At 42.2% G+C, this 13498-nt stretch overlaps 1 protein-coding gene across 3 annotated transcripts in view; it reads right to left on the reverse strand.

Moving 5' to 3' along the window:
- Window positions 1-13498, reverse strand: part of LOC138953931 (WD repeat-containing and planar cell polarity effector protein fritz homolog) — a 26785-nt gene continuing 13287 nt past the window's right edge. For all 3 annotated transcript variants that reach the window (XM_070325925.1, XM_070325924.1, XM_070325926.1), the window contains 15 exons: window positions 12938-13038; window positions 12366-12428; window positions 11872-11971; window positions 10193-10300; window positions 9597-9647; window positions 7841-7912; window positions 7545-7636; window positions 7123-7224; window positions 6566-6786; window positions 4367-4554; window positions 3792-3882; window positions 3237-3349; window positions 2553-2686; window positions 1954-2083; window positions 1-1063 (listed from right to left, as the gene is read on the reverse strand). In XM_070325925.1, coding sequence (XP_070182026.1) covers window positions 1007-1063; window positions 1954-2083; window positions 2553-2686; window positions 3237-3349; window positions 3792-3882; window positions 4367-4554; window positions 6566-6786; window positions 7123-7224; window positions 7545-7636; window positions 7841-7912; window positions 9597-9647; window positions 10193-10300; window positions 11872-11971; window positions 12366-12428; window positions 12938-13038 — 1623 coding nt within the window. In that variant the 3' untranslated portion in view covers window positions 1-1006. The remainder of the gene's footprint in view (window positions 1064-1953; window positions 2084-2552; window positions 2687-3236; window positions 3350-3791; window positions 3883-4366; window positions 4555-6565; window positions 6787-7122; window positions 7225-7544; window positions 7637-7840; window positions 7913-9596; window positions 9648-10192; window positions 10301-11871; window positions 11972-12365; window positions 12429-12937; window positions 13039-13498) is intronic.

Raw genomic sequence — 13498 nt, forward strand, 5'->3', positions numbered from 1 at the left:
GGGTTTTTTTCCTAAAAAAGAGGGAAATTTTTCTATGTTCGCTTTCGATTGAATGATTCAAAGATGGCGGCAAGGTCAGGAAGTCACGCGTGACTTTGTCATGTTAAGGGGTCAAGGTAGCTCTTTTTTAGGGTGACCTCCCCTTGTTACCAAGGCGATGCTATTCAGCGTCCTAGCACTAAACTGGAGTAAATTGCTGTATGTGAGTTGGGTAAGTATATAATCAAATTAAAATTTAGATGAAAATTTTCAATTTAACAGAATGATAATTGTATTGCAAAGCAATATCGATATTCACACGTATTACATCTTCTTTTGTAAGTAATAAGTACATTGCCCTGATAAAAAGGTGATCCAAAAGCACTGATGTAAGCGTGCCTCTCCATCCTCCCCCCCCCCCCCCCCCCCACTCCCTCTTATTATTTGTTTTTTTTCCATTGCCATACATTTGAACGTGAATCTACTTACTACATACAGTAATGCCTTTCCTGGCCCGACCCCTTCCAATATACATGTACCAGCTAACAGTGTCCTTTCCATAAAGGACACACTGTCCTGTTCATTTACACTAGAAACAACAACAGGAGATGTCTTGTGTTGGCAGGGGCCCTCCCATCAGAAGGATGTCATATGACATGTTTCACTACATAAGGTGAAACAAAATCTAAACAGGTGGTGACTAGAACATAATGAAATCTGCCCTCCTACTGTCTTGACTCAAGAGACTACCATTCTTCCTTGGATTTCAAAACCACTCACAACCACATATACTGTCTTTGATATGTTACTCTGCACAAGAGGCGATCAGTCTGAACTGTTTGCAATAGCAGGAATGATATGTTTTCACACAACCTGAGATTCGTTTGTCGTCTGGACTGAACACAAATTTGCTGCGTCATGTTCCAAGCAAACATGGAATGTCCTCAAAATCTCCAGAACAGAACTGTAAGCTGAAGGGTCAACCTGAGACTGGGGTAGAACCGTTTGTTGAGGGTCAGAATAACTATCACACAATCCCAAAGTGAATGACCTTGACATTCCCGCTTGATCCGTCTCCTGATTCCTGTAACACAACAATGCAGTAGAATAACTATAATGCAGAAGGAACGTGGGGTAAAATCTCACAGTAAAGTACACATGCCCTTCCACTTCCATCATTTTACAAGGCAAGGTTTGTAACTCAGGCACCTAGCCCTCCTCCCTCAACCAGACTGAAAAAAGCACTGAAAACAAATGCCTAAAGTGAACACATACAGCTTCTCGGGCGAAGTACAGTGAACATTCTCAGACAAACATTTCTGTTGACCACAATGTACCTTGCCATGTTCAAACAACTTCTTCTTCTTCTTCTTCTGCGTTCGTGGGCTGAAACTCCCACGTACACTCGTGTTTTTTGCACGAGTGGAATTTTACGTGTATGACCGTTTTTTACCCCGCCATTTAGGCAGCCATACGCCGTTTTCGGAGGAAGCATGCTGGGTATTTTCGTGTTTCTATAACCCACCGAACTCTGACATGGATTACAGGATCTTTTTCGTGCGCACTTGGTCTTGTGCTTGCGTGTACACACGGGGGGGGGGGGGGGGGGGGGGGGGGGGGGGGAAGGGGGGGGGGGTGTTCGGACACCGAGGAGAGTCTGCACACAAAGTTGACTCTGAGAAATAAATCTCTCGCCGAACGTGGGGACGAACTCACGCTGACAGTGGCCAACTGGATACAAATCCAGCGTGCTACCGACTGAGCTACATCCCCGCCCGTCAAACAGCAAGAAAAACAGAAACCTTCAGCCACATGACTTTGCTTGACATTTTTTGCAAATACGACTACACTTCCTGTACGTTGAAGTGGACATTTAGTTGATAGCATATCGCGTCCAAATAATAACAGCAGCAGCAGTAACAGTGAGAAACAGATTAACACATAAGAACTGCAGAGAAATAAAAAGCTAGTGACCTCCTCCTCATGTTCCTGGGGTCCAGCCCCATGTTGATGAGTTTGACGCGTTGTCGGACCCATTAGCGCTGCTGTGTAATCGCTGATCAGATCACCGCCCATTGCAAAGTCATCTATGGAAGCATATTCACTGAAAGCAGGATACCATCAATATCTTGGGTGTTTGACAGAGTATTCATATGCTACATTCTAAGAAAACTAACCTTGCTGAAAAAAGGGAAGAAAATTATAAGGAGGGAAAAATATCCAACAGTTTTGTAGAGATTGCTGTTTTGGAGATTAACTCTGTTGTGCATCTGACCTTAAATTGGGGTTAGTAATGGTTCAATAATTCTCAACTGAATCAAAATCTTGAACAAGTCTTGCAGACAGTAAAGAAAAAAGAAAATAAAGTAGTGCATTTGTTGTACCTATATAAATCGTGAAACTGCTTCGTTTGTGAAATAAGCATTCAAACCGCCTCTCTTTAAGAAATGGTTAATTTCAGAAACGACACAGCACTTAGCAGTGTCAGGGAATGTCTCATGTAATGCACAACAGATACAACAAAAATGATGTGAAACTGCAATGAACTGAAACGTATTACACTGAATACTGACCTGTTGTGGAATGTGACCCCAGAGCTAGATCCCCTGCCCTGTCCTCTCCCTCTGTGAGACGTAGCGCTGCTGTGACTTCTCTCCCCTTGGCTGTAATATTCTTGCTGCCAAGGGTGTTGCCGTGACAATGGTAACTGTAAGCACAGCATACAGTACATGTAAAACACCTACAAGCTTCATGGGCTATGCATACAAATTTGACCATTTACAGTGCTCTTTATAAGACACTTTATATGTGTAAAAGATAGTACTCATGTGCAGCAAAAGCTATTTTACATTTCTTACGTCAAGGTTATAAACCCAATAACCTCATACCTGAGAAAAAAAAGTGTATCTGTCTAAGCTCACTTGTTTTTGTGTGTATGTGTGTTGGTTTTTTTTGGGGGGGGGGGTTTGGGGGGGGGGGGTTTGGGGGGGGGGGGGGACTAGAATAACACAGATTAATCAAAGTGCAATTTGATCACATCAGTAAGCTGAGGTTAGATGATTTTGTCTTCCTCCGAAGACTGAGTATGCCTGCCTAAATGGTGGGGAGTTTGAAAATGGCTGTACTTATAATCTTCCCATTTGGATGACAGGGTCAAGTCCCCTTCTCTGTACCAAGTCGCCCCGCAAGTGTTAAGTATAGATACACTCCTCAACAACAACAACAACAACAACAACAACAACATAACGTTATCTTACCTGATCTACAATGTTCTCTTCCACTTCTGCTTGCTGGCCCACAGTGTGGTTGTCATGGTGACCATAAAACCCGTTGTCCAGAGCAAGCCTGTCATCCAGCAGATCCAGTGTGTCTACAGGAAAGAACACAATTTCTCGCATGATCATGTCGCCAAATGCTGATCATACTTGTGGTGTTTTCGTATTCTCTGATAAGACTGTAACATGGGCCCATGAAAGCTCGCTCAAATAGGATGACCCTTAGACAGTTAACAAACTTCATTGATCATAAACCCAGAAACATTTGAATTTTGCTGATCACAACATTCTAAGCATTTCTATTTTCTTTTGGGATAATGATGACTGAGCAAGGTAAGACATATAATTAATTTATGGCCTACGACACTCAGGGCTCACTGCATGTATGTGGTCATCACAGTCAAATGGGGAAAAACTCCTCTTAAATCAATCTCAACACAATGAGCTGCATCTCCACTGCAGACTGTGAGGTGCATGAGATGACCTTCATTTTGAATATTCAAGAAAGCACACAATGAAGAAAAGATAAACACCAACCTAAGGACTCGGCATCGGCCTGTTCAGCTTTCCTCTTGGCCACTTCAGCCAGAGCAGTCTCTCCTTTGTCTTGAGCCATGTAGTGCAGGTCCTGCACAGAGCAAGAAAAACACAAACAGTTACTCACCAAGTTTTGAAGCATGCATGAACAAAAAATGACATAACAAATAAACAGAGAAGCATAGCATGCTTTGGAGAAAACATAAAGACTACCTCATAGTTTTCTCTCCATGCAGTCTGCAAAATGATCTGCAAATAAAAACAACACTCTTTTTTCATGCATAATTTGGACGTTTGGAGATCTCAACCTGCAATGACCCCCTAGAGTAATTTACTATGACCAAGGACCTTCCAGAGCAACTCACTCTGAACATTGACCTTCCAGAGTAACTCACTCTGAACATTGACCTTCCAGAGTAACTCACTCTGAACATTGACCTTCCAGAGCAACTCACTCTGAACATTGACCTTCCAGAGTAACTCATCATGAACATTGACCTTCCAGAGCAACTCACTCTGAACATTGACCTTCCAGAGTAACTCATCATGAACATTGACCTCCCAAAGCAACTCACCATGAACAAGTCTCTAGCCCCAATGTCAACAGCTAGAAGGAAAGCCTTGTCAAAGCGGGCGTATCTCAGGAGATGGTGGAAGAATCTGCGAGCCAGCCGAGATATGGGGTCACGGTATTCCACGATGGTCACTTCAGACATGGGCGGCTTGGGTGCGTAGAACGTTGCTAATGCTGCCTCCAACTGAGCTGAACACAAATGGATAAATGAGATAAATGAATGCACTGCTACTGCTTTCATTTTCGTTGTCGACAGATGTCATCTCATTGTCATGATGCTGATATGTGAGTATATTGCTATTTCATATGTTACGTAGATTTTCATTGGTCAATTGGGCAAAACTGAGCTCATTGCAAAAGTGACATCGACGACATTTCCGTCGATATCAGTTTTGATATCGACGACCTCTTTATAGCTTCCCCACTTCAAAAACAAAGACACCTAAATTTAAAAACTAAAAGATATATATGAAAATGTAATTATCCCAGAATTTAGTAGAGCAAGTAACTAATTACTTTTTGAAAGAAAAGACATTTGGAAACACTGGAAAGTACAAGAAAAGAGTGAACAAAAAGAAATAATAATCAGAGGGAGGGATATGGAACAGCCAAAATTGAAACAAATGCTTTTGTAATTTCTGTACAGTGAATACAAAATGTCCAGAGAAATAGCAATATAGCTAACATTGACGGACTGTGTGATGATATCTTCTGCTATTGGTCTGTTTCGACAGTGATATCAAAATCTCGACCTTCGGTCTCGATTTTGATATTACTGTCTCAACAGACCATAGCAGCAGATATCATCACACAGTCCGTCAATATTGGGTAAAATACATCCTGGTCAATTTTTCTTCACATCCTCTCCCCTCCCAACATTCACATGCAAAGATAGGCAGGCAGCCAGGCAGAAACACACACCCATCCAGACACATCCACCCAGACACACACACCTCTATCAATTTCAATCAATCAATCAATATGAGGCTTATATCGCGCGTATTCAATCAATGAGGCTTATATCGCGCATATTCCGTGGGTACAGTTCTAGGCGCTCTGCAGTGATGCCGTGTGAGATGAAATTTTATACGGCCAGTAGATTGCAGCCATGTCGGCGCATATTTACCTTTCACGGCCTTATTCCAAGTCACACGGGTATGGTAGACAATTATTAACTGTGCCTAAGCAATTTTGCCAGGAAAGACCCTTTTGTCAATCGTGGGATCTTTAACGTGCACACCCAATGTAGTATACACGGGGGGTGGTTCGGACACCGAAGAGAGTCTGCACACAAAGTTGACTCTGTGAAATAAATTTCCGCCGAACCTGGGATCGAACTCGCGCTGACAGCGGCCAACTGAATACAAATCCAGCGCGCTACCAACTGAGCTATATTCCGTGGGTACAGTTCCAAGCACAGGGATTTATTTTTTTATTTTTATTTTATGCAATTTATATCGCGCACATATTCAAGGCGCAGCCAGTGATTTATTTATGCCGTGTGAGATGGAATTTTTTTACACAATACATCACGCATTCACATCGGCCAGCAGATCGCAGCCATTTCGGCGCATATCCTACTTTTCACGGCCTATTATTCCAAGTCACACGGGTATTTTTGTGGACATTTTTATCTATGCCTATACAATTTTGCCAGGAAAGACCCTTTTGTCAATTGTGGGATCTTTAACGTGCACACCCCAATGTAGTGCACAAGAAGGGACCTCGGTTTTTCGTCTCATCCGAAAGACTAGCACTTGAACCCACCACCTAGGTTAGGAAAGGGGGGAGAAAATTGCTAACACCCTGACCCAGGGTCGAACTCGCAACCTCTCGCTTCCGAGTGCAAGTGCGTTACCACTCGGCCACCCAGTCCTCAATTTGCCTCATACCTTCCCTGTCAGCGTTAAGCGGCTGGCGGAACAGGTGGTTGACAATGGCGGAAGGGCAGGAGTAGCAGCTGGCACACACACACACACACACACACACACACACACACACACACACACACACAGAGAGTGACACACACCTCTATCACTTTGCCTCATACCTTCCCGGTCAGCGTTAAGCGGCTGGCGGAGCAGGTGGTTGACAATGGCGGAGAGGCAGAAGTAGCAGGTGGCAGGAGTAACAGGTGGCACACACGCACACACAACCAGACACAAACACACACACACACCTCTATCAATTTGCCTCGTACCTTCCCGGTCAGCGTTGAGCGGCTGTCGGAGCAGGTGGTTGACAATGGCGGAGAGGCAGGAGTAGCAGGTGGCACCGTCGCTATCCCAGTTTTGACTGCTGAGCAGGCAGACCGCCTCATCTACCTGTTTCGTCTTGATGTACTCCCTGGTCAGTTCCACAGGTGAGAACCTGTCGCGGCTGACTGCTCCCAGGTGTAACATCAACAGGGCTGGGGGGCCCCTGAAGTAAAAAAGATGTTTGTGTTCTTAGATTTTTAGCTTATAATGGGTTAACATTTGAAACAGATAAGACTGCTAAGGTTCCAAAATTAAGAATCAAATTACAAAAAAAGTTGGTTACTGGCATGTTAATAACTGACATTAGGAAACATTCTCTGGTCCTCAATATTAAGATGGTGAGAGTTAAAAATATGAAGGAGTCAACGTTAAGATCTACCAGTTTTCATGTATTTGAGTAAATTCTGCCTTCCATACTCTCCCTTCTTGCCTCCATCTAAAACAGAATAATCATACCGTCACACCGTTTGGATACACACCATAATAACATATGTCATACCTGTCAAAGGTGAGGAACATGGCATCCATGTAGTCAGTCACATACTCGGAGCTCTGCGGGTCAAACATACACCAGTCTATGGACTTGAGGCTCATAGATGTCCTGCAACAGCACAATTTGATCGAGTTCCTTTTGTCAGTTTTTTAAGGAGCACAGTTGGAAAATATAAAATGCAAGGAAATGCAAATACTCTAAGCATATTTAAAAGTTTCTACCTGATTTTTTCTTCTCAATTTGGAAACATCTTAAAATCATTTTCAAAATCCAAAAAGCCATGCCAGAACTGCAAGTGTCCAATTACACCTGAACACGTACATACCTGTGTAGTGTGACTCTTGTTGTTACTAGATTTCCACTCAGAGGAAGCGACCTGAGTTTCCCACCGATGGGACAATAAAGTATGAAATGAAAAAAAAAATTACCTGAAAAGACGACTGATTTTGAGGAACTTCTCCGGCTCTGGGTCTTCTGTGACAAACTGCACTCTGAGTGGTGTCAGGGCCATATCAAACACCTGTCACATAAAATGCACATCAAAAATGTCTTAAAAAATCAGTACAAATCTCAAAGCACAAGAAAATACCAGCATACATACTCACACTTGAACACACACATACACCCCCTTTTCCCAGCACACACACACACACACACACACACACACACACACACACACACACACACACACACACACACACACAGAGTTTTGCAAAGTCAATACCTGAATGTCTCCTCTGCTGCTAGCAGCAAACACAATAGTACCACCTGGGTGCCACGCAAGACTGGATGGAAGCTGAAAGCACAGCAAGAGCACTAACTATAACTTCTATCTCCACAGGTTTCTCAATATAATTCTGACTTCAGCTAGTGCTGCCTCGTGTGTTGATAGCCAGGGTATTTTGCCACAGAAAAACTAATGGTAATATGTTTATGTCAAGTATGAGCTATGAAGGTACAACAAGAGACCACAGTACAATACAATGTAACTCCCCCTTTTAACAACCCCCAATGTAAGACTCCCTCTCCCTGTTCCCTGCTTTCTCAGACGTTTTGTTCACAACCTCAGTAAATGTACCCCCATTTTCAGACTCCCTCCTTTTTAAGATCTGATTTTCTCAGTTTTCTGGGAGTTCCACAGTAACAATAACCCAGTAATTATGCCAGCAGAGAATTAACAAAATACAACATTTAGTCAAGCTCAGTCGAACTCACAGAATGAAACTGAACGCATTCCATTTTTTCCGCAAGACCGTACACTCGTAGCATCGTCTGTCCACCGCTCGTGGCAAAGGCAGTGACATTAACAATCCAGAAAAGCGCGGTAGCGGTTGCGCTGAGGAGGATAGCACGCTTTTCTATATCTCTATTCTTTTTAACTCTCTGAACGTGTTTTTAATCCAAACATATATCTTTATGTTTTTGGAATCAGGAACGGACAAGGAATAAGATGAAATTGTTTTTAAATCGATTTGGGAAATTTAATTTTAATCATAATTTTTATATTTTTAATTTTCAGAGCTTGTTTTTAATCCGAATATAACATATTTATATGTTTTTGAAATCAGAAAATGATGAAGAATACGATAAACATAATTTTGGATCGTTTTATAAACAAGAGGCGAAGCCTTCAAGGCTCACGTAAGAAATCGACAAACAGTAACACAAACTCAATCACTCCGTCACACATACACACACACACACACAGTAAGCATAGGTGACACTGTGCAAGAAAGCGAGACACTAGATCTAGATCTGTCTGTCTGCATGTAGCCTACTTACAGACACGACTGCCCACTAGTCTCGGCTCGCTCAAAATAACAATGACCGAGACATTCCTTCGCGTGACGTCTAACCCTCTTACGCCATAATGTGACGTCTTCAAATGACGAAATGTTAAAGTTTCTACCACAGACATACACACGCACGCACGCACGCACATACGCACGCACAGACAGACAAAGTTACGATCGCATAGGCTACACTTCGTGAGCCAAAAAGTAATTTTAGTTACAATTTTCAGATTTTTAATGACCAAAGTCATTAATTAATTTGTAAGCCTCCAAGCTGAAATGCAATACCAAAGTCCGGCCTTCGTCGAAGATTGCTTTGCCAAAATTTCAATCAATTTGATTAAAAAATGAGGGTGTGACAGTGCCGCCTCAACTTTTACAAAATGCCGGATATGTCGTCATCAAAGACATTTATCGAAAAAATGAAAAAAACGTCTGGGGATATCATACCCAGGAACTCTTATGAAAAATGTCATAAAGATCGGTCCAGTAGTTTACTCTGAATCACTCTACACACACACACACACACACACACACACACACACACACACACACACACACACACACACCACGACCCTCGTCTTGATTCCCCCCTCTAGTTTAAAACATTTAGTCAAAACTTGACTAAATGTAAAAAGAACATTTGATCGAAGTGAATACTGACGTCAAACAAAAGCGAACTCTTACCACTGCTGCCCTTGTGATGAGTGTGACTTTCTTGTACTGGTCGTACATCACCTGTATTAAAACATGAGGGAAACAGATGCATCAATAACCCTTGTACACTGAATCACACTCATGGATTTTGTCCAAAGGGAGATAATGGTGTTTTGCTGTCATTTCTTGTCCGGCACTGTTCTCCATGGCTCTGTACCATATTAAACCATACATTGTACCGCATAACAGTAAATTGTATTACATAACACTTCTAAACTACATGCTAGTGTACTGTACTTTGTTCAACATATTAAATTGTAGTGCACTATAGTTGACTGTATTTTAAAAGAATTCCTTTTAAAACAAAACAAATAACAAGAAAAAGAACACAACCTCTTGTCCCTCTATGCATGGATGTTCATCAAAATAAATTGTTATCATTACTGCACAAAGGGCTGTGTCGAAGTGTCTGTGCACGGATGGCTCTAGTTCAAAGAATCAGCAAATGCACCACAAACACAAACATATAACAACAACAAAAAGAATAATAATGTACAGCAGTATAATACACTCCATCAAAATGTAGCGCGTTGTAAGAGACATCACCCAGAATAGCAATTACTCACCAGAGAGGCGTCACTGCAGCCCAGCAGTAGTTTGTCCTCAGCAGGATTCCTGGCCTGACACTCCACTGTTCCCTTCAGAGGTATGGTCACCACTGCTGCTGTCTGGATCTGAAACATCATCACATGCCCTGTACATCCCAGCCAATTATTATACAAGGGGAAACAACTGTCAGTTAAAGGCACAGTAAGCCTCCCGTAAACCATCACAGATACTGTCAGGCTTTTACACACAGTACAAACACCCTTCCATTTGAACGCTCACCAAACGGGAACATCCTAGGTGCCCTACGTAAAGAGCGAGCAATTTTTAAAGAATTAATTTTGCGTCGATTGCTCAGAGACAATCGGACCGTGGTGCGTTTTGGCGCTAGACCTAACTTTTAAAATCTAAATAATAAATTGACAGCTTGTTACACAAACATTCTTAAATCATAAAAGAATTCTTTTTTCATCAAGACAAGATCAGTACAATTCGAAGTTTTAAAAATTTGAAAAAAGAAAAGCCCGGAAGCAGGATCACGCAAGGTTGTGGTTCTTGTAGTAGACGACGGTTTATAGGCATCGCCAGTTCCTCTGAACAGTCAAAAGCCATCGCTAGAATTCTTGTGAACCACAGCCGTTAGTTTCGTGCATAGTGAGAGGTACATAATAACGTGCTATTGCAGATAAGCTCACAGCGAGTCGCATTCAAATTACTAACTGACGACTATGTTGTGAAAAAGGGAAACTGGATCACACGGGTTTACGATGGCTCAGGGGTAAGATAACCCACGCAAAAATAAATTCTTTGAAAATTGCTCGCTCTTTACGGGGGGCACCTAGGATGTTCCCATTTGGTGAGCGTTCAAATGGAAGGGTGTTTGTACTGTGTGTAAAAGCCTGACAGTATCTGTGATGGTTTACGGGAGGCTTACTGTGCCTTTAATTCAAACATGCATCTCTACTTAGCTCTTTTTCTCTGTCTGTCATTGTCTCTCTCTCTCTCTGTAACTCTCTCCAGAACCGGCACGGTTGGCCTAGTGGTAAGGCGTCCGCCCCGTGATCGGGAGGTCGTGGGTTCGAACCCCGGCCGGGTCATACCTAAGACTTTAACATTGGCAATCTAGTGGCTGCTCCACCTGGCGTCTGGCATTATGGGGTTAGTGCTAGGACTGGTTGGTCCGGTGTCAGAATAATGTGACTGGGTGAGACATGAAGCCTGTGCTGCGACTTCTGTCTTGTGTGTGGCGCACGTTATATGTCAAAGCAGCACCGCCCTGATATGGCCCTTCGTGGTCGGCTGGGCGTTAAGCAAACAAACAAACAAACAAACAAACAAACAAACTCTCTCCAGTCCCCCCTCACCCTCATCATAGTACATTGTATAGTCAAATATGCCCTGGCGACCACCTCTCCATAATGACCACCTGCTCACAACAACCACCCTAAAAGATTCCTGAAGAGTTTTCCCCCATATAATTCACCTTCCAATAGCAACCACCTGTCTATAATGGCCACTTTCGGTTGGCCCCTCGGGTTGTCATTATGTACAGGTTTGACTGTATGCATCTTTGGATGCATGTATGAGCCACATGCACACACAGCACAACACACAACACAAATATATTCTCACACTCTAGCTTTCCTTTTCACTTTCCTGCCCTCCACACACACACACACACACACACACACACAAATACCTTGCCACGAATGATTTCCAGGATGCAGGCACGTGCAGTAACATCCCCTCTCGCCCCAACACTCTGCTCCACTGTGAACATCTTGTGAGGCTGGATACCACTGCCATCACAAGGATCATGAAATTAAGTTTGCAGTTATTTAACATCTCTCTCTCTCTCTCTCTCTCTCTCTCTCTCTCTCTCTCTCTCTCTCTCTCCCCTCCCCCCATTTCCCCATTGAAATGAGCCTTGTGTTTATTCAATAAATGTTCAGAGTTCTCTCTCTCTCTCTCTCTCTCTCTCTCTCTCTGTGTTGTTCCCCCCCCCTCCCCCTTCAAGATAACCCCCTTTCCACAAACACAACAGAACTAATTCTTTGTCTTGGCAAAGAAGACAGCATTCAAATTCTTCAACCTTACTCAGTGATGCAAACTGTCTTATCTTCATAATTGTTGAACTCAACACAGCATGCAACCAATTTGTTGTGAATTGAAGGGAAATAAAATTGTACCAACCTGAAGCCAGCACAAACAGGGTCACACTCTGTCTTTGTATGTGTCAACACTTCAATGAAGGGCCTGGAATAAACATAAAAGACCTGTACAACACTCTTAAATTCACTTTAGTTGTGTTGTTCGCCTTTAGAATATACATAAGGTGAAGTACAGGAGTGAACAACAACAACAACAACAACAACAACAACAACAACAACAACAACAACAACAACAACAACAACAACAACAACAACAACAACAACAACAACAACAACAACAACAACAACAGCAGAGATTTTAGCCCAAGAGCAAAACTAACAGCATCCTATACAGCAACAACAACAAGAAAAGGAGAAGAATAACAACATCAAACAAATGTTTCTTTTCATCTATTTAATGAAATTCAACTGATTAAGACAATCACAGGACATTTAACACAAATCACAGATTTCAAACCACATCGCTGGAGAAAAAAACCACAAGAAATCTGTTGTTCTTCACTTGAATTTTAATGTAGAACTAACTAGCACACATTCACTCTTCTTTAATTAAAAGCTGTAACAGGTTCTCTGCACCGCATCACAAAAACTCACCCATTTACAGAGAGAACAATAAGGTTGGCTCGTTCCACTTCACTGCTCATGGGTGTCCATGGCCACGGTTCATTGCTTGCCACAGAGAACCACAACAATAGCTGCAACAAAGCATGAACTTAATTATCAACGTGATTTGTGTTTTTTGACAAGACAGCAAAATGTTAAAAATTCATGAACCATTCAAACAATCATTCCCCCATTTTTCCCCTCACTTCCTCCCTGTTCCTCGCCCCCTTATATGTGGCAAATCTTTTCACTGGAAAAAAAAACCTTTAGACATTATGACGCACTTCCAAACCTCTGTTTTCACAGTATGCCCAGTTAAGAATGAATCCTCATCTCAAATCTTCAGACAAAGAGCAGTCTGCATGGTGGTATTCAACACACATACATAAAAGAGTGAAGAAAAGAATTCCTCTTAACATAATAAGCATCCGCTTCCCTTGCTAATAATCTGTATTTTGCTAATAATGATTACAAAATAACTAAAACAATTTTAAGAGATAAGGAAGCTAAAATCACTGAGAAATATTGGAAAAAAATGTTCCGCCAATCACA

This window comes from Littorina saxatilis, linkage group LG17 (assembly GCF_037325665.1).
Source record: "Littorina saxatilis isolate snail1 linkage group LG17, US_GU_Lsax_2.0, whole genome shotgun sequence".
Taxonomy (NCBI): Eukaryota; Metazoa; Mollusca; class Gastropoda; order Littorinimorpha; family Littorinidae; genus Littorina; species Littorina saxatilis.